The sequence below is a fragment of the Tupaia chinensis genome, unplaced genomic scaffold (assembly GCF_000334495.1).
Source record: "Tupaia chinensis unplaced genomic scaffold, TupChi_1.0 Scaffold143737_1, whole genome shotgun sequence".
Lineage (NCBI taxonomy): Eukaryota > Metazoa > Chordata > Mammalia > Scandentia > Tupaiidae > Tupaia > Tupaia belangeri.
Genome location: NW_006203586.1, coordinates 142,423 through 161,977, shown reverse-complemented (window position 1 = coordinate 161,977; position 19,555 = coordinate 142,423). Strand labels below are relative to the sequence as shown.

The 19,555-nt window shown below is 38.7% G+C and overlaps 1 protein-coding gene across 1 annotated transcript in view; it reads left to right on the top strand.

The window, feature by feature from the left end:
* HUWE1 (HECT, UBA and WWE domain containing E3 ubiquitin protein ligase 1) overlaps nucleotides 1-19,555 on the top strand; it is a gene marked incomplete in the record, with an annotated part of 232,807 nt that overhangs the window by 175,495 nt on the left and 37,757 nt on the right. Inside the window, 9 exon segments of the mRNA XM_027766840.1 lie at nucleotides 311-467; nucleotides 758-1,116; nucleotides 3,736-3,931; nucleotides 8,567-8,734; nucleotides 9,659-9,804; nucleotides 10,213-10,279; nucleotides 11,896-12,110; nucleotides 18,442-18,653; nucleotides 18,944-19,126. Coding sequence (XP_027622641.1) covers nucleotides 311-467; nucleotides 758-1,116; nucleotides 3,736-3,931; nucleotides 8,567-8,734; nucleotides 9,659-9,804; nucleotides 10,213-10,279; nucleotides 11,896-12,110; nucleotides 18,442-18,653; nucleotides 18,944-19,126 — 1,703 coding nt within the window.

Below are 19,555 nucleotides of genomic sequence, written 5' to 3'. Positions count from 1 at the left end.
GATAGTGTCAGCACTATTGGAAAGTTTACAGTTCATTATAGAGCCATGTGTGTGTCACTTTCCGCTGGGGATTATTGGATTTTTTTCCCTGTGATAGGGATGAGATAAATTACCAGGGTTCCTTCCTGCTGGAGCATTTTACCTGGGAAGTGTCCCCACCCCCACACACACATCTTTAGAATTCCTTTTTTAGTAGAGTTTTGTTTTTGTTTTTTGTTTGTTTGTTTTTGTTTTTTGTTTTGTTTGTTTTTTGTGTTTTTTTGTGTTTTTTTGTTTTGTTTTGTTTTTTTTTTTCTCTTTGAATTCCTAGGTTAATGAGGAGACAGGGAATCGACGCCCTGTGATGCTGACTCTCCTCAGGGTACCACGGCTGAATAAAAACTCAAAAAATAGCAATGGAGTGGAACTAGAGAAGACACTGGAAGAAAAAGAAATGGACATCAAACGTAAAGAAAATAAAGGCAGTGGTATGCACTTTTAGTTTTGTTTCTTTTAAGGAGTATTTTACCTAAAACTAGTATGCCTTCATGGCTTTAGGTCTGGCCAAATTTCATTGCGAGTGATTCCTTTTGATCAGATTGCTTAACAAGTTCAGGCTATAATGTTCCTTTTATATGCATTTCATCAGTTCTTAAAATTGGACACTTGGTGTGTTTCTCTTAATAGGGCCAATTTTTGGCTAGTTACTTGAGAGGGAGAAGTGTGGAAATAAATGTCAAAGGCTAAACTTCCTGAACTCTTTCTGTCACATTTATAGATACCCCATTGGGTCTAGAGAATACGAATACTGAAAAGGAAACAAGCCTGGAAGAAACAAAAATTGGGGAGATCCTGATCCAGGGCCTGACAGAAGATATGGTGACTGTTTTAATCCGGGCCTGTGTGAGCATGCTGGGAGTTCCTGTGGACCCAGACACTTTGCATGCCACCCTTCGCCTCTGCCTGAGGCTCACCCGGGACCACAAATATGCCATGATGTTTGCAGAACTGAAGAGTACCCGCATGATCTTGAATTTGACCCAGAGCTCAGGCTTCAATGGGTTTACTCCCCTGGTCACCCTTCTCTTAAGACACATCATTGAGGACCCCTGTACCCTCCGTCATACCATGGAAAAGGTGAGTCTTTTTGGTGTCAGATGCTGGTTAGCTTATCTTTGTTCTCCTTGGTTTTAGAATAGGTAGTCATTTGATTATTCCTGGGGTATATAGCTAGATAAGTACTATATACTCTGCCCAGCAACATTTCCCAACTGAGCACTTAGAAGCCTTTTTAGATTATTCTATTGAATGATATTTTAAAAAGAAAAAAAGAAAGAAAGAAAGAAAAAAAACTAGAAAAAGATATTTTCTATCCCTAAGTTTATACATCTTACCTAAAAAAGTTCTCTCTGGGCAATTTAGGTTTATTGTACCAAGCTAGAAACTGTTAGTAAAAACTGACATTCCTTCCCCCATTCCTTCCTTTTCATATCTTAAAGATCGTTCCTCTCTAGAAGTACCTCTTAGGCATTTACCCAAGAGCCCATTTTCTGTTCTTGTTGTTTAAAAGAGATTTTTTCCCTAATACGTGTGCACTCACTGGAGAGAGAGACAGTGAGAGGGAAAGTGAGAAATCACCCCCCCGGGGGGGATGGCCACTCCACAATCTCTTCTCCATTTTCCTTCCGTGATCATGCACCCTGCATGAGTTTGAAACCACTGGGTCAAGGACTTGAACCACAGTCAGCTATGTGGAAGTCCAGTAACATAAACACTATGCCATCTGCTGGCCCCTAGAGCCCATTTTTAGAACATTGTATTTTAGAGTTGTGAAAGGATAACAAAGCTTTTTGAGTGTTTATGATCTGCCAGGTACTGCCATAGGCACTAATGCCTAGTATGCAGATCAGAAATCAGATTTGGGTGTTTTAGGAAATACATAAAGTAGTATAAGAAATGACAAAGTAATCATAAAAAATAAACATTAAGACAACAGTGAAGGTGGGGACAGATGCTTTACTAGTAAGCTTTTTCCTCCTCAGTCCTTTTGCAAAATTTTCTGTTTTCCTGCTAATACTTCATGAGCAGTCATATGAATGTTTTTAGACATCTCTTCCGTTTTCCTTTCTTGGGATATTGTTTTCCACATTTACAAGTAGTGTTGCAGTATGTATTTTTTGTGCCTATCTTTGTTCATGTTTAAGATTATTGTACTTAGAAGTTCCTAGAAATTGAATCAAAAGGTGTAAATATTTTTTAGCTTGCCTGCCAGAAAGGGTACCAGTTTATACTTTCATATGTATGTGAGTATACATCTCAGATTTTTCAGACAGTTTTTCATTCAGCCTGTTTCATTTCACCTCCCATGTGCAAAATCAACAGAGGGAAAGCTATTAAAAGCAGACTGTACAGAGACCCAAGGTCAGGAGACTGCCCCAAGGGGGATTAAAAATATATATATATCCTGATATAATTCTGACTTTTTAACAAATTTTAAATGTTTAAAACTTACAAAATTTTAAAATGATAGGAAAAAATGTAGGTCCTCATCAAATGAGGGAAAGATTTATGAAACTTTCAGTAATTTGTATTTGGGGGTGTGGGGAACAAAAGAAGATCAGTGGCAGTTTTAACTTACCAAGTTGGCAAAATGTAAAGGCTTGATAATATCCATTGCAGGTACGGGTGTGGAGAACCAGGCATACTCTTACTTTTGGTAGGAGTGGAAATTGGTGCAGCCACATTGGAGGGCAATTTGGTACTGTCAGTTTAAGATATCCTTTGACCTAGAAATTCTATGGCTAAGAATTTATCTGATTACTAACGTCAAGTATGCCAAGATACATGTGCAAGGGTGTTCACTATGGAATTACTTAAAATACCAAGAAACTAGAAGTACAATGTCCAGGAGTAGAGGACTGGACAAGTAAATATGGCACATTCTTGATAGTGAAATTAAACTTTTCTGTATTTAAAGAAAAATTAATATTATTTTATAATTGCCAGGCACAGGCCAAAATACAGAGTTTACAATATGCTAGACTGAAGAAGTATGATTTGCTAAGAAAAGCATTAAAATAGAGAGAGATAATTATCTTTGTGAATGTATAGTTCCCAAAGGAATAGGTAATGGAAAATGCAATTGAATTATTTTCTTCATACTTTCCTGTACTCTCCATGACCGATGACTTATTTTATAAGAGCAAAAGCACACATAGCTAGGTCTAAGCCCTGTGGTATCAAAGCAGTCTGTAAATAGTTCAGTATCTCCTGTACTTATTGTTATCTCAGATGGATGGTTGACTTTGAGACATAAAGAAAATGTTTAATTTTGTTTCTATACACTAAGTGGATATAGGTGTTACATATTTTGAATTATTCTGCTTTATAATTAGGACAGTATTTGGGGAGGCTCAGAGTAGGCACTTAAGGAAGCCATGCAGAATCTTTGCTATGTTAGATCTTTAGTCTAGACACATCTCCCAGTTTCTATAAAGATTATACTCAATCTGGTCTAATAATTGATAGTTTTGAGATATGCTATAACTTTTTTAGGAGCCATGTTTTTTTAATCAAGAGGGAATGGAACGGGACTTGAAGGCCAGGTTTATCTTTCTCTCAAAAACCTAAAGCTGTCATCCACAGTTTTGAGGCAGAGCTTGGTTAGTGTTTAATCCTTGGTGACTCTTCCTTGACTGCAGTTGTTTATTTAGAAAGTGGCATTTAATCAGCAGTGCTTCTCCTTTCCTTTACTAGGTTGTTCGCTCAGCAGCTACAAGTGGAGCTGGTAGCACTACTTCTGGAGTTGTATCTGGCAGCCTCGGCTCTCGGGAGATCAACTACATCCTTCGTGTCCTTGGGCCAGCTGCATGCCGCAATCCAGACATATTCACAGAAGTGGCCAACTGCTGTATCCGCATCGCCCTTCCAGCCCCTCGAGGCTCAGGCACTGGTGAGTTACACTTCTTCCTAGCCTTTGGGATATTGTAGTCTATAGCCTGTTAAAAATCCAGAGGTTTTTCTGTGAGACCTGTTGGGTCGTCGGGAAAATCACAATGCATTTTTTGCATAGAAAAATCATAGAAAAATACATTGTGACTTTTCCAATGATCTAATTAACTTAGAGAGTCTCCTTAGCCAATCGTTAGGACATTGGCTGGTTAATCATTTTTATCAAATTTAATAGATATTTCTTTGGGCCTTGCCCTGTTATAATTCCTGCAGAGACACCAAGGACTCATTCATTCTAGTCCTTGTCTCCAGAGGTCATCTTCCTGAGATAGCTGGGCTTATTTACAGTTAATGGTTTGCAAATAAAGTGGTAATTGAGGGTTAGATGAATGTGTGACTTATGCAGTTCAGTGGGAAATACACAGTATGATCTGTGTATTTTCACCAGAAAATGCTAGGTCTCTTCTTTTTTTTTTTTTTTTTTTTTTTTTCAGTTTGCTCTAGAGCACATGTGCTCATTGGAGAGAGACAGAGAGAGGGGGAGAGTGAGGAATTACCCCCTGGGGGGATGGCCACACCACAGTCCCTTCGCCATTTTCTTCAGGATTTTGGGCATGTACACATACATGCCCTGCATGTTTTTCAAGCCTCCAGGTCCAGGACTCAAGCCACACAATAAACTCCGTGGGATCCAGCCATCTTAAACTCCATGCCACTTGCTGGCCCTGTTTGGTCTATATTTAATTATGAGATAAATTTAATTAGGTAAATACTAATCATGGGAAGTTCTGTAATATTAATGTCCTGAAAAGGAAAACAAAAGCAGACATATCTTCTGATAAAAGGAAACTAGAGAATAGTAACCACCGACAATATTGATTGGGTTCTGGATCCACATAAAGGAGTATGGGAGAGTTTTATTGTTAGATTATGAAGATTGTGTATTAAATTTATATCAAATAACAATCACCTTTTTAAAATACTTTTAATTAATTACTTTACATTTTTTCGCTGAGCATCATCACAGCATACAATATGTAATTTTCATCCAAAATATACTGTAAAGTGACTTAATCATCATCAACAAATAATTTTCTGTTTCTTATATATATATAGATATTTTCCCCCTATTTCTCATTCTCTGCCATTTCCCACCCTCCTCCTATAATCCCTCTGGTATCTGCAGTTACTTTCCATTCTTTTTTTTATTTTTTTCTCCCATTTCATTGATTCACAAAATATCTTCATTAATCTAAATACTTTAAATAGTGAATTCAGCTGATAATTACATATCTGTGAACACATGTTGACTTTAGGTATGAAACTCTGTGTAGCATGAATATACTATAAAGTAGCTCCTAGCTGAGGCTATATAGCTTACTGTGGTCATTAAATAGATATTTTTATGTATTTTTTAATTTCAAGAAAGGCAGTTTTAGCTTTAATAAATCAAAATTTAAAAAATGTTAAGAGAACTTTGTTTAAAACTTAAAGCCAGGAAACAGGTTAGGATTCTGTTTGAATAGTAGATACATGGACTCATCCACAACTCAATAGAAGACAAAAATTCTTAACTCTGGAAAACAACACATAGAAGAAAGATAATGTTTTAGTCAAAAGTCATAAAATTCTATTTCACCAGTTCAGACTCACGTACTTTATCTTCTGTTGTGGTCTGATCTTTCTGTTCGAATTCTGGAAGAGAATGTTCTACTCTGGACTTGTCCCTACCATTAAGCTGGCCATTTTCTTAGGTTTTTTTTTTCAAATTCTCATTTCTGTGTGTCTTGACTTTAGTTTTCCTGAGACAGCACTCCCTTCAGAACTTCTTGGAGAATTGGTCTGGTGTCAGTAAATTCTTTCAGCTTTTGTTTAATCTAAGAATGTTCTTGTCTTTTCCCACATGAAAGATAGTCTTGCTGGGTACAGTATTCTTGGCTAGATATAGTATTCTTAGTTGAAATTGTTTTTCACTCAACATTTTGAGTATATTTTCCCATTGTTTCTGATGAGAGGTCTGCTGTTAGCGTGATGGGATATTCTTGTAGGCAACTTGACGTTTCTCTCTTGTTAATCTTAGTATCTCATCTTTGTCTGTGGTTTGATCAGTCTTGCTATAATGTGTCTTGGAGAATATCTTCTTCTGTTGATCCTATTTGGGGTCCTTTGTATTTCTTGGGTCTGAGTCGTTGAATGCCTCTCTAGTTTTGGAAAGTTTTCTTCTAGGATTTCATGGAATAGATTATCAATGCCCTTACTCATCTCTTCACCTTCTGAGATACCAGTTATCTGGGTGTTTGGATGCTTAATGATATCTAATATTTCTCATATGTTATTCTCATTTTGGGGAGCTATTTTCTCAGTGTTTGTGGTGGATTTTACTAGTCCAGTGATTCTGTCTTCTACATCTGAGATTCGATCTTCTGTATGATTTAGTCTGTTTTTAATACTTTCAATGGAGGTTTTGACTTCCTGTATTATAGCCTTCATCTCCAACAGTTGATTCTTTTTTATGGTGTGTATTTCCTCTTTCAGCTCTCCCAAGAACTTTCTCATCTCCTGGAACTCATTGACTCTTTTCTCCTGCCTCTTTTCTCCTGCCTCTTCTGGAGTTCCTTATCTCTCTGCTCTTCCATCTCTGTTTTGTCATTATGAATATTCTAAATTCTTTATCAGACATTTCTGCTAGTTCCATTATACTATCTGTGGATGAAGAGGAGTTGTTCATTTCCCTTGGGGGAAAGGTATTTTCTTGGTTTCTCTTATTTTTGTGCCTCCGTGGTGATTTCTAGTCATCTGATGGGTTATTCTTTTCTCCCTAATTTCTAGAAGTTCAATCTGAGCTATCAGAGGCCCCACAGGAGGAGGTGGTGGTCTACAAACTGCCAAGTTCTATTTTTCTCCCTTTGTGTTGCAGATTCAGTAGTAATTAAGGAATGTTTTGACTCTAATAGTACTCAGATTCTTGGCTACTTGGTTTCACTTAGACCTGTCTAGACATTCAGTGCATGGAGCCCTAGCAACAAAGTAACGAAGTAAAAGAAAAAGGGTAAGAAAACAGATAAAGTAAGAATGGAAAAAGAGAAAAGAAAAATTTTTTTTTCCTAAAAGATGAAAACTGCATGGCACATAAGTGCACTGCACAAAAGCAGTAGATCTCAACTCTCATGGTGGACTCAGTCTTCTTATCTGAAGGCCTGCCTTTTTTGCCTCTCCTAAATGGGAGGGGGGGAAAGAGGAGGAGATTATTACCAAGATAAAGGAGGAAATCAGAGCTAAGAAAATACTTAACCCTAAAATTAAAAAAAAAAAGATAAATGAAGGGACCAGCAGTTAGCATAATGGCTATGTCGCTGAATTCCCATGTAGCCAACTGCGGTTTGAGTCCCGGACCTGGTGGCTTAAACTCATGCTGGGCGTGTGTGCATGCATGCCCAAGATCCCTAGAGGAGAATGGAGAAGGGATTGCGGCGTGGCCATCTCCCTGAGGGTGATTTCTCACTTTCTAGCTCTCTGTCTGTCTCTCTCTCTGTCTTTCTGGCGAGTGCACACGCCCTATAGCTAAAACCTCTGGGGGGGGCGGGGGAGAAAGATGAAGAGACAGATGGATAGAGGGGACTCTACCAGGGTGACTTCTAAAGGAACATCTTCATTTCTCTTATCCCTGAAAGTACTAGATCTCAGCTCTCATGCCACACTCAGTCTTCTTGCCTGAATCTTGTCTGAAGGCCTCTATGGGAGAAGTTTTGAATATGAATTGTGCTGTTTCCTTTTCAACAGTTTGAGTAGTTGACATGTAAATTTTTCTCAAAAATATTTAAAACCATATGGTCTCAGTTGTTATAGAGTCACAAGCAAAATTATAACAAATATTTCAAACATTGTCTTTAAAATTCAGTTGTTTGAAATTTTGAAAATTTTTTATTAACCATTAAGAACTGTGGAGCATGAGCAAAAATTTTTGATATGTAACGTAAGTGTTTGTGAGGAAATGTAAAAATAAATAGATAATTTTAAAAATACCGTGTATGAGATAATATATATCCATATTAATACATTTCTTGGGTGTCATGGTGGTTATGTAGAGAAATATGCATGATTAGGATGTACATGTAGATATATTTAGGGGTTATCAAATGGTTTTTCTACAATAGACATAAAGTATATGTATGCTTATCACTATTTTGATTTTTTTGTAAGTTTGTGGGATTGTTTTATTTTTCAGTAGAAAGTTGGGGCATGATTGTTTCAGGATTTCCAGCAATGTCCCTGTCTCTGTGCTGGGCACATTTTCATGTGTGGTCTCATTTAATCCTCAAAATAATTAAATTTCAAGAATGACAGGGCTATATCCCAGATGACCAACTGAGGTCAGAATGCCAGCTGTGAGTGCATTCATGTGAGTGCATGCCAGAATGGCATTCATGTGAGTGCATGCCCCAAATCCTAATGGGACAGAAAGATGGATGAAAAAGGATTGTAGCTTGACCATATCCTGTTTGGGGTTGCTTTCTTTCTCCTTTTCATGCATGCCTTCCAGCAGTTTAAAAAATATTGAGGTTTATTACAGTATTTCAGTAAGCAAATTTGGGTGCTAGTTCACTATTGACTGATTCTTCTATGTCCTTTGACTTAGCTTCAGATGATGAATTTGAGAATCTTAGAATTAAAGGCCCTAATGCAGTACAGCTGGTGAAGACAACCCCTTTGAAGCCCTCACCTCTGCCTGTCATTCCTGAAACTATCAAGGAAGTAATTTACGATATGCTGAATGCTCTGGCTGCATACCATGCTCCAGATGAAGGTATGTAGATAACTACCTCAGGAGGCTGAGTGTTAAAGGATTCTTTACTTTACCTGGATTATTTAAGCCATATCATAGCTAAGTGAGCACTCACTGTGACCATATTCTGGAGTTAGGATTACAGACAGGGGCATAGTGGAGGGTCCTAGGCTACAGCATCTGACCTGGAGGGATGGTATAGTTAGGAAAGTTTCGCAGAATGAGTGATGTCTAAAATGAGTCTTGAAAGATGAGGATGAAGAGATTATGAAAACTCTGTTTTATGAGAGTACATATCATACATGCAGAGGGAACAATAAAGATTTAAGGAGTTAATAGCACCATATGAGCAGAGTGAAAATAAAACCCCAGAATGTTTCCAATGTTTTTATAGTCAGAGGTGAAGCATCTTTATTGTCCAAAGAGCTGGGGATTTATGAAAGGTAGCAGGGCTTCCTAATTTTTGATACCACCGTTCCAGTTTACTTTTATGCCTAATTATGGTGCTACTTATAAGCACTGGAAAAGTCATGAATTAATTGCTTAAGAGCCCAGCCATCCCAGTCAAGTCCTTCTGAATTTTATTCAAGCTATATTTATTTGATAGGTCCACAGAAATGCCAAAAACTGATGAATGTTGCCTTTAATAAGTAAAGAAAATTTGAATCTTTGCTTTGTTGCTTTTCATCACAGTACCCTGAGCCATATACTTAGTTGCTTCTTCCACCACTACAGAATCTTTACTCCATTTTATGTCCCTTGCTCTGGGTATCAACCATGCCCTGTAGACTATACTATTAATACATTACTCATTTTTCTTACATGAAAACTTGTAATGTCACTATAAAAATAGTCATAGCAACTTGAGATGAAGTCGACTGTGCCTATTAGATAGGAATTAACATGGTAAAATTATAGAAGAGGTGTCTGTTTCTGTTTTTCTAGCAGACAAATCTGATCCCAAACCTGGAGGTATGACTCAAGAGGTTGGCCAGCTCCTACAAGACATGGGCGATGATGTATACCAGCAGTACCGGTCACTTACTCGTCAGAGCAGTGACTTTGATACCCAATCAGGTTTTTCCATTAACGTAAGTCATATTCCATCAGCTTATTGGTTGTCTTCTCCCTTTCCGATACTAGTGTGTTCTCAGTATTTAAGATTATTCTGGGGGGTTTCAATGGTATTAATTTTGATATATCTGTAACTTAAAGATAAAATTAGGGTATCTCAGTGATTTTTTTTCTCTCTTCTGATTGCAGATATTTTCTCAGTTCATTTTTCTTTCTCATTTTCCCCTTGTCTTTGCCCTTGCTCTCTTAGTTATTGTGTTTATAATCATTGCTTCCCACAGATTATAGTACACAGAGGGAACGTGGTTAAAAAGTCAACCAAAGAGAATCTGTAGCATTTTCAGCCAGTATCCTAGGAAGGACTCCTGCTATCTGGGTACAACTATGTTTAAAATTTATAATAGCTTATAAGTTTTCTTCCACAGAGTCAGGTCTTTGCTGCAGATGGTGCCTCCACTGAAACATCTGCATCTGGGGCCTCCCAAGGAGAGGGTAATGTTTTGTTTTTTCTTCCCATCACATTCTTATTTCTTGGGTAGAAAACTGGAGAAAACCATGGGCATCATGTTCAGGGCATAGGAAAGTACAGGCAAAGTTGACTTGTCTACTTATATGAGTGACCTCAGTGTTTTATAAATAATGTTATGGAACTATAAGTTAAATATCCTGGTTGTCGTTGTTACGGTGAGAACCTTTTGTTTTGTACTCTTTACACCACTCCATATTTCTTTTGGAGGATTCTTTAAGCTGGCTCACAGAGCTTAGATGCCAATGGTGCTATCCTAGCTATATACTTTGTGTGAGGTTCCTACTTCCTCTGGTGTCAGCAGAACCCATTGACTCCTTAACTGTGAATTATAGAAGTGTTATGTGGAAGCAGTCTAATGAGAATTTTCAAGAACTGCTGCTGCTTAAGTTGGAAATATCTTTAAGATCTAATTTAGGAGACATGTTGTTTAATTTACTGGTCCCTGGAAGCATATCAAACATGATAAAAACTAGCAAAGTATTAGTTAACACATGTTACTGGGTTTACTGCCCGTTTGTGTTGTGTATATCGGGTGAAGGCTATTTTATTTAAGAGAAGCATTATGTCCACTATGTGATGGACTGTGTTAGACACTAAAATGAATCGGATCCATTTTCTGAACTTTGTATTGTGAGGAAGCCCTACAACAGTTAGAATGGAAGATAACTGCCAGAATGGAGGCAGGCTTAGATAAGGTATTAAATAATGGCCACAAAATACACAGTAGTATCTGAATATATCTAGATGAGACAGAAAGGCATTTACAGAAGTGGTCAACATTTGAGCTTAATTATTTAAGAGTATGTACCAGGCAGATGGAAGGGAACAAGGAGGTCAAAAAGATGTCCTGTTTAGAGAACTACTATTTGTACAGTATTTCTGAAGCATAAAATTATAAGGGGCTGGCCCATGGCCTAGTGATTAAGGCAGCTTGGTCCCACAACCAACTGCATGGTTCAAGTCCCTAACCCAGGGACTTAGACATCAGTGCACTCACATGCCTGCCCAAAATCCCAACAGGATGGAGAAATTGAGGAGAAGGGATTGCAGTATGACCGACCATGCCCCATTGGGGGAGTGTATTCTCCCTCTCTCCTTCTTTTCATTTCTCTAGAGAGTGCATACACCCTCTGACAAACATTTTAATTATGTATAAGGAGAGAAATGGTGGTAAATGCATGAACAGTTGGGTAGATTCTCCCTGCTATACTGTATCTGCATACCACATCCAAGACCTGTATCATCCTAGTTCTCTGTCCTTTCACCACATTATGACAAGAGTTCAGTTCGCACAAGTGGCATAAAAAGGAGAGAGAGTATTCTTTGTTTTTTGTTTTTTGTTTTTAACTTTATTTATTTATATTTGACCAGAGAGGGACAGAATAACAGGGGAGCAGGGGAGTAAGAAAGCAAGACGCCAGGTCCGGGACTTGAACCACGGTCAGCCATGTGGGAGTCCAGCACCCTTAACTACCATGCCTCCTGCTGGCCCCGAGAGAGAATATTCTTTCCACTTAAAGGCTTGATTTTTGCCAGTATTCCAGCGTGGAGCTGAATCAGTATTTGGGTCTTTCAGCAGCTTCAACTCCGGAGGAGTCTCGAGATGGGAAGAAAGACAAAGAAGGGGACCGGGCCTCCGAGGAAGGCAAGCAGAAGGGCAAGGGCAGCAAACCTTTAATGCCTACCTCCACTATCCTTCGTCTTCTGGCAGAGTTGGTGAGATCCTATGTTGGTATTGCTACCCTGATTGCCAACTACAGCTACACTGTGGGCCAATCGGAACTGATTAAAGAGGTAATATTTTCAGCTTCTGTAGAAGATACTATACTTCCATTATTTGAGTACCTGCTATGAGTCAGACACTTTACTGTGAGCCCATTCATATTAAGTGCTAACCCAGTAATAAGAGAAAAGCAGAGGTCTCTCAAGATAAATTAAAGAGCCATGTCTTAGAGCCAGCAGGCTCCCTTCAGGGGTTGGGTTGATGAGATTTGTTCAATTGAAAATCCCTTGGTCTCCAGTTTAAAGATCACAAAAGGCAAGACTAGATAGAGTCAAGGAGACTAGTTAGGAATCTTAGTAATTCATGACCTTGGTGAATTTGGGGGGAAATGGGTGAGTTGAGGAAATGTTTTAAAGGCAGAAATGGACAAGAACTAGATTTGAAGGAAGGAGGAGGAATCAAAGATTCAGGGATCTTTCTTGGTTTATATTTATTCATTTCTTTTATGGGTGGACATTAGCCAGAACATAGAAGCAGGGAAAGTTATAAGAGAAAACATGGAATTTAGGAGATACCTAATTAATGGTATGTAGGGAATAGTTGAATAAACCAAATAAATAAGAATTTAGGTGTTTATCTTCCAGATGTACCCACACATGTGTGAAGACACCAGCTGTGGTTAACATTAACAATAAAATGGACACATTTTAAAAAGTCGCGTGTACCCTGTGAATATGTCCAACTATTATATGTAAATTAGAACTTAAGTTTTTTGTTTTTGGTTTTGTTTTGTTTTTTGCTATAGGGCACATGCGCTCGCCAGACAAACAGAGAAAGAGAGACAGAAAGCGAGAAATAACCCCCCAGTGGGGATGGCCACGCCGCAATCCCTTCTCCTCCATTCTCCTCTCGGGATCTTGGGCACGCACACGCGCCCGGCATGAGTTTTAAGCCACTGGGTCCGGGACGCAAACCGCAGTCAACTACGTGGGAGTCCAGCAACATAGCCATTACGCTAACTGCTGGTCCCAGAACTTAAGAATTTTTAAAACTTGAAAGAAAAGTTTGCATCTAGAAAAAGCCCAAATGTCCATCAGAGCTGTGGGAAAGAATGAAGTCATTTTATATGCCTTATTATGGAATTATCTTCAGGCTATATTTTTTCAAATGAGTGGGCACTTTGAAAAACTATAAAATAGGTGCTCAGGGAGGTTTTGATCATAAAGGGGACCTTTTTTTGTGGATTGTGTCATAATTTCATGGTTAGTAAGTAGCAGAGGGTCAAAGAAGAGAGCAGGGGGGCACTAGGTGATATAGACAGTCTCTAAAAGCAGCTGCCATTTTTAAAGACATTTGAACTTTAATCTAGGTTTAAAATACAAAAATGCACAAATCCTAAATAAATAGTCAATTTTTCCTAAATAAGCACTACCCAAATTAAATAAAACATTACAAACTCCCCCATGCTGCCCTCCTTGTGTCTTATCTCTCTCTTGCCCTTCACCCCTTGTAAGGTAACCATTATCTTGAATTCTATTGCCATAAGTTGGTTTGACACTTAATTGGTTTGTTTAATTGTCAGAGGGCACATGCCCTCACCAGAGAGGAAAAGGACAAAGCATCCCCCAATGGGATGTGGTTACTCTACAATCCCTTCTCTCCATTTATCCATCCTGTAGGAATTTGGGGCACACATGCGCATGTACCCTGCATGATTGTCAAGCCACTAGGGCCTGAATTCAAACCATGGTTAGCCATGTGGAATCTGGCTCTCTTAACTTGTTTGTCCACAGAGCTGGCCCTGGTTTGGCCATTTATGTAAATGGAATTTTATAATATGTACTCTTTTGCACCTGGTTTATTTTGCTCAACATGTTTACAGGATTTAACGTTGTATGTAGTTATAGTTTATTTTCTTTTCTGTATAGAATTTCATTGCGTATCTTTGTGTCCATTCTACTGTTAATAAATAATTGGGCAGTTCTCCTTTTGGTCCTATCACAAGTAGTGCTATTATGAACACTTTTTTTTTTTTTTTTTTTGCAGGTTTTTGTCATAGGGCACCTGCACTCACAATAGAGAGGCAGATAAAGAAAGCGAGAACTTTCCAGGGGGCAGGGAAGGGAACAAACACACACAAACACAACCCATCCTGATTTTCAGGCCACGGGGTTCAAGACTCAAACCGTAGTCAGCCTTGTGGAAATTCCATGGCCCCATGAATATTCTTATACATGTCTTAGTAAACATGTATTAGCACTTTTTTCCTTTTTAATCTGCAAAAGGGCTCATATGCTTGCCTTAGAATGAATGTGAGAAAACACCCCCTATGGGGAATGGTCACAGTGCAGTCTCCTCTTCTCAATTGCTCCCTCCTTTCAGGACCTTGGAGATATATGCATCCATACCTGCCCAGCTTTCTTCTCAAGCTGTCAGGTCTGGAACTCAAACTACAAGGTCTGCCATGTGGGATCAAGCTGCCTCAACCACCAGGCTATAGACCGGCCCATATGTTAGTACTTCTGTTGGATGATATGTGCCTAGAATCAGTACTGATTTACTTCATTTGCTGAGCTCTATGTATTTGTTCAGCTTTAACAGATGGTGCCAAAAGTTTTCCAGATTGGTTGTGTCAATGTGTATTATTGTTCAGCAATATATGGGACTTCTCATTGTTTCACCTCCTTGCGCACTTTGGGTTTGTTTTTTGTGGTTTTTTTTTTTTTTGGTTTTTGGGCTTTTGTAGTTGTTGTTGTTGTTGTTGTTGTTTTTCTTCTAATTTTTCCTTTTGTAGAGGTATTTTATTGTTACAGTGTTTTTTTCCTAGTTGAACCAATGTGTATTATTGTTCAGCAATATATGGGACTTCTCATTGTTTCACCTCCTTGCGCACTTTGGGTTTGTTTTTTGTGGTTTTTTTTTTTTTTGGTTTTTGGGCTTTTGTAGTTGTTGTTGTTGTTGTTGTTGTTTTTCTTCTAATTTTTCCTTTTGTAGAGGTATTTTATTGTTACAGTGTTTTTTTCCTAGTTGAACATCTTTTCATTTCTTCTCCCTCTTCCCAGGGAGTCCAGTGATGTGACCATTATGCTATCCACTGGTTCCTTTCATTTCTTTGTTGATCATTTAGATATTCCCTTTCACAAAGTGTTCAGGTCTTTATTCTTTTTTTTTTTATTGATTATATTCCGGATAGAAGTCCTTTGTGTCTTATAAATACCAAATGTTATATGTATGATTTTATTTCAAAACTTTTGCTCATTTATGCCAAGTGTATTCATAATTACAATGGCATCATATTAGGTATTTGTCTCATAGGTGTCCAGCAACCTGCTGGTACAGGGTATTGACAGGTGCTTTACAAATGCCATTGCTAATCCTCACTTCTACACTGTAGAGTTGTTGGTATCGCTCTCTTTAAAGAAGGCTCAGATAGGGTAAGTAATCTGCCTAAGGCCACACTGCAGCGTAGAACTAATATTGGAAACCAGGTTCCTGATTCCAAAGCTAAGTTCCTTCTGCTTGATTGCACAGTTTTCCCAAGTGCAAAGCTTTTTTTTTCCAGTTTGTACTAGCAATGTCATGTGGAATTTTTAAAAATTTTCTTCAGAAAACTTTAAGGTTTTTGCCTTAAGGTGCATGTGCTTGCCTAACAGACAGGAATGAGACGGGGAGAGAAAGCCAGAAATCACCCCCCAAGGGGGATGGCCACACCACAATCCTTTCTCCTCCGTTTTCCTCTCAGGATCTTGGGCACACAGTGCACACGCACCCAGAGTGAGTTTAAGCCGCCAGATCCAAGATTCGAACCACAGTTGATTATATTAGAGTTTAACAGTGTAGCCATGACGCCAACTGCTGGTCCCAGGAATCCAACTCTAACCAAAAAAACGCCTGCTAGCCCCAGAAAACATTTTATTTTAAGGAATTATTTATTATTTTTATGTATTAGCATTTTTTTATGTGACTAAAGAGAGATGGAGAGAGGGGGCAAGTGAGAAAGCAAGCCACCAGATCCAGGACTCAAACTACGGTCAACCATATGGAAGTCCAGCTTCCCAACCAGCATGCCACCTATCAGCCTTGCCAGAAAACATTTTTAACTTTATATTTTATTCACTACTAAGAAATCACTTTCTATTTTTAATAGTTTTGTTTTAACAGTATCACTTTTAGCAATTTCTCACACTCTAAAATTCTTTTGAGCATATTTTTTGAGAGAAAATTCACATGAAATTAACCTTTTAGTATATTCACAGTCTGGTGCAGGCTTCACCTCTACCTTGTTCCAAAATGTTAACTCCATTTTGATCCAAAATCTTTCTGAATAAAAACAGAACTTAAGCTTCTAAGATAAGGAATCATTAGGACAGAAATCATAGAGGAAAAGGAAAGTCTGACTTAATTTCTATCACATTATTGGACCTTTAGCTGTTTTAAGTAACCTCACAATAAATATTTCTACACATCTGTATCTGTTACTGTGCCATCTCTCAGTCCACTCTTAGCCAGTTTCCAGCACAGGATCCTAGGTATGTTGTAGGTATCAGTAAATAGTACAATTTAAGTAAATTCTGAAAGGATTATAGTGCTCAGTTAGGACTTAAGATTTGAATCCTCATGTAAATTAGTATAGCCACTGTGGAGAATAATATGGAGATTCCTCACAAATCTACAAATAAAACTACCATACAACTCAGTAATCCCACTCCTGGGTACTTACCCAAAGGAAAGGAAAATCCTCAGTCAGAAAAATATTTGCACATCCATGTTTATTGCAGCAGTATTTAACAATTGCTAAGAAATGAAATCTTAGCCCAAATGTCCAAGAACAGGAGACTGGATTGAAAAAAAATGTAGCATGTATATACTATGGAATACTGTTTAAGAGGTGGGAGAGAAGGGGGGTGTGGAGACATTTAACACACATGGATGAAAAGTTATCAGTTAATGATAATGTATATGGTAATATCTTTGACTTGATAAGCACTTGCATTCATGATGGGGAAAATATTTTTGGCACTGTAAAGATATACAGTGATTAAATGTAAACTTAAAAAGAAAAAATTAAAAATTGAGAAATTAATTTTTTTCTCAAGATTTTTCTTAAAGGGCATGTGCACTCGTTGGCGAGAAAGAGAGGAAGTGAGAAATCCCCCCAGGGGGGACCAACAGTTAGCATAATGGCTATGTCGCTAGACTCCCATGTAGTTGACCGCGGTTCACGTCCCGGACCCAGTGACTTAAAACTCACGCCGGGTGCGTGTGCGTACGTGCCCAAGATCCTGAGAGGAGAATGGAGGAAAAGGGATTGTGGCATGGCCATCCCCCCTGGGGTGGTGATTTCTCACTTTCTGTCTCTCTGTCTGTCGAGTGGATGTGCCCTATAGCAAAAACCTCTCCCAAAAAAAAGAAGGAAAGAAATCCCCCCTGGGGTGATGGCCATACTGCAGTCTCTTCTGCTTCATTGTCCTCCTGGGATTTGGGGCACATAGCGCACATGCTCCTAGTGTGAGTTTAAAGCTGCTGTATCCAGGATTTGAACTGCAGTCAACCATGTGGGAGTTCAGCACCTTTACCAATACACCGCCTCCTGGCATCAAAGAGAATAAATTTTAGAAAAAGATTGGAATACTCACCCCTTGACTGAGTTTTTTTGTGTAAACTACTTTTTTTATTAATTATTTTATTTTCTTTATTCATTCATTTATTTTGACCAGAGAGAAACACAGAGAGAGGGAGAAAGTGAGAAAGCAAGCTACCAGGTCCAGGACTCGAACCACAGTCAGCCATGTGGGAGTGTCCACCGCCTTAACACCAAGCCACCTGCTGGTCCCATGTGTAAACTACATTTCTTTGGGTCTCCGATTACCCATCTGTCAGATGGAGGAAATAGTTAACTTCATGTGTTTTATGAGTTTGCTCTGAATCATTCTATTTTTTTAAGAATTATTTTATTTAGCTTTATTTATTTATTTATTTTACTTTTGACCAGAGAGGGACAGAACGAGAGTGGGAAAGTGAGAAAGCAAGTCGCCAGGTCCGAGACTTGGACCACTGTCAACCAGCACCCAAACCACTACGCCACCTGCTGGCCCAGAATGGTTATATTAAATACCATAAATAAAAATGTTTTAAGGTATACCAGATGACATCCACATGACATTGTAAATTGTATAGTGAAAAATGAAGAACATTTAGAAACTCTAAAATCTAAATTTGCTACTTACTTAACTGGTTCCTTTGAGCTTCCTTTTTTTTTTTTCTCACCATCTATAATGTGGACCTGGTTCTCATTCACTATGTAACTTCAAGGAAAAATTGTGTGCATGCACCTTGGTTGCTGTGCAGACGACATGACATAATAATGCTTGTGAATAATCATCATGGTTAATGATGTTTCAGGACTGCAGTGTGCTAGCTTTTGTTCTGGACCACCTCCTCCCACATACCCAGAATGCAGAAGACAAAGACACACCTGCCCTGGCTCGCCTGTTCCTCGCTAGTCTGGCTGCTGCGGGGAGTGGTACAGATGCCCAGGTGGCCCTAGTGAACGAAGTAAAAGCAGCCCTGGGACGGGCACTGGCTATGGCCGAAAGCACAGAGAAACATGCCAGGTAAAACTCAGTCCTCACCTAGTCCTGATAACCAGTTACTCCAGTCCTGGTCCCTGGGGTTCCTTGCACTTGAACCAGAGGTCTGGTCATACTATCATCATACTTCTCTAGTCCTGTTACATAGTTCTGGTGCTTCAGAATACCCAGAGTCCTAGAGAGTGAGTTTGCACTGATTTCTATTTTACTTCCAGAAGGAAACACAAAAGGCATAGGACGTTTACAAGTTGGTGAAGATATGGCCTAAAAATAGGCTTTATTCCCTTAATAAAGGTGTCAAACTTCTCTCCCAGGCTTCAGGCAGTGATGTGTATCATCAGTACTATCATGGAGTCCTGCCCCTCCACCTCTAGCTTCTACAGCAGTGCCACAGCCAAGACCCAACACAATGGCATGAATAATATCATTCGACTCTTCCTGAAGAAAGGGCTGGTTAATGATCTTGCCAGAGTGCCTCACAGTTTAGACCTGTCCAGGTAAGATCATACCCGAACCCTTGGCTTTTACCCTCTATTCATTCTGCTTCTTTCTCTATTTGTCCACTATGTTTTATCCTCTTACTACATGAGTATTGAAGGAAGCAGCTAGTGTGGTGGAAAACTTCAATGTGGTTGGGAGACATGAGATTTTTTTGTATTATGAATTTTAACAAGGTACCTGCTTTCTTTAGGCCTGAATTATTTAATTTTGCTACACTGGTATTATGCGTTTTTTTTCCCCCTCAGACTTTCCTCTATTTTGATTTCAAGTAACTGTTTATCATAATGAAAATATATGTGTATTTAAAGAAGTAACAAGTGAGCAAAAATAAGATAGGTACCATGTTCTACCTACATCTTAATCTTTTTGGATATGATATATTTTTTTAAGGTTTTTGCTATAGGGCGCATGAACTTGCCAGGGCG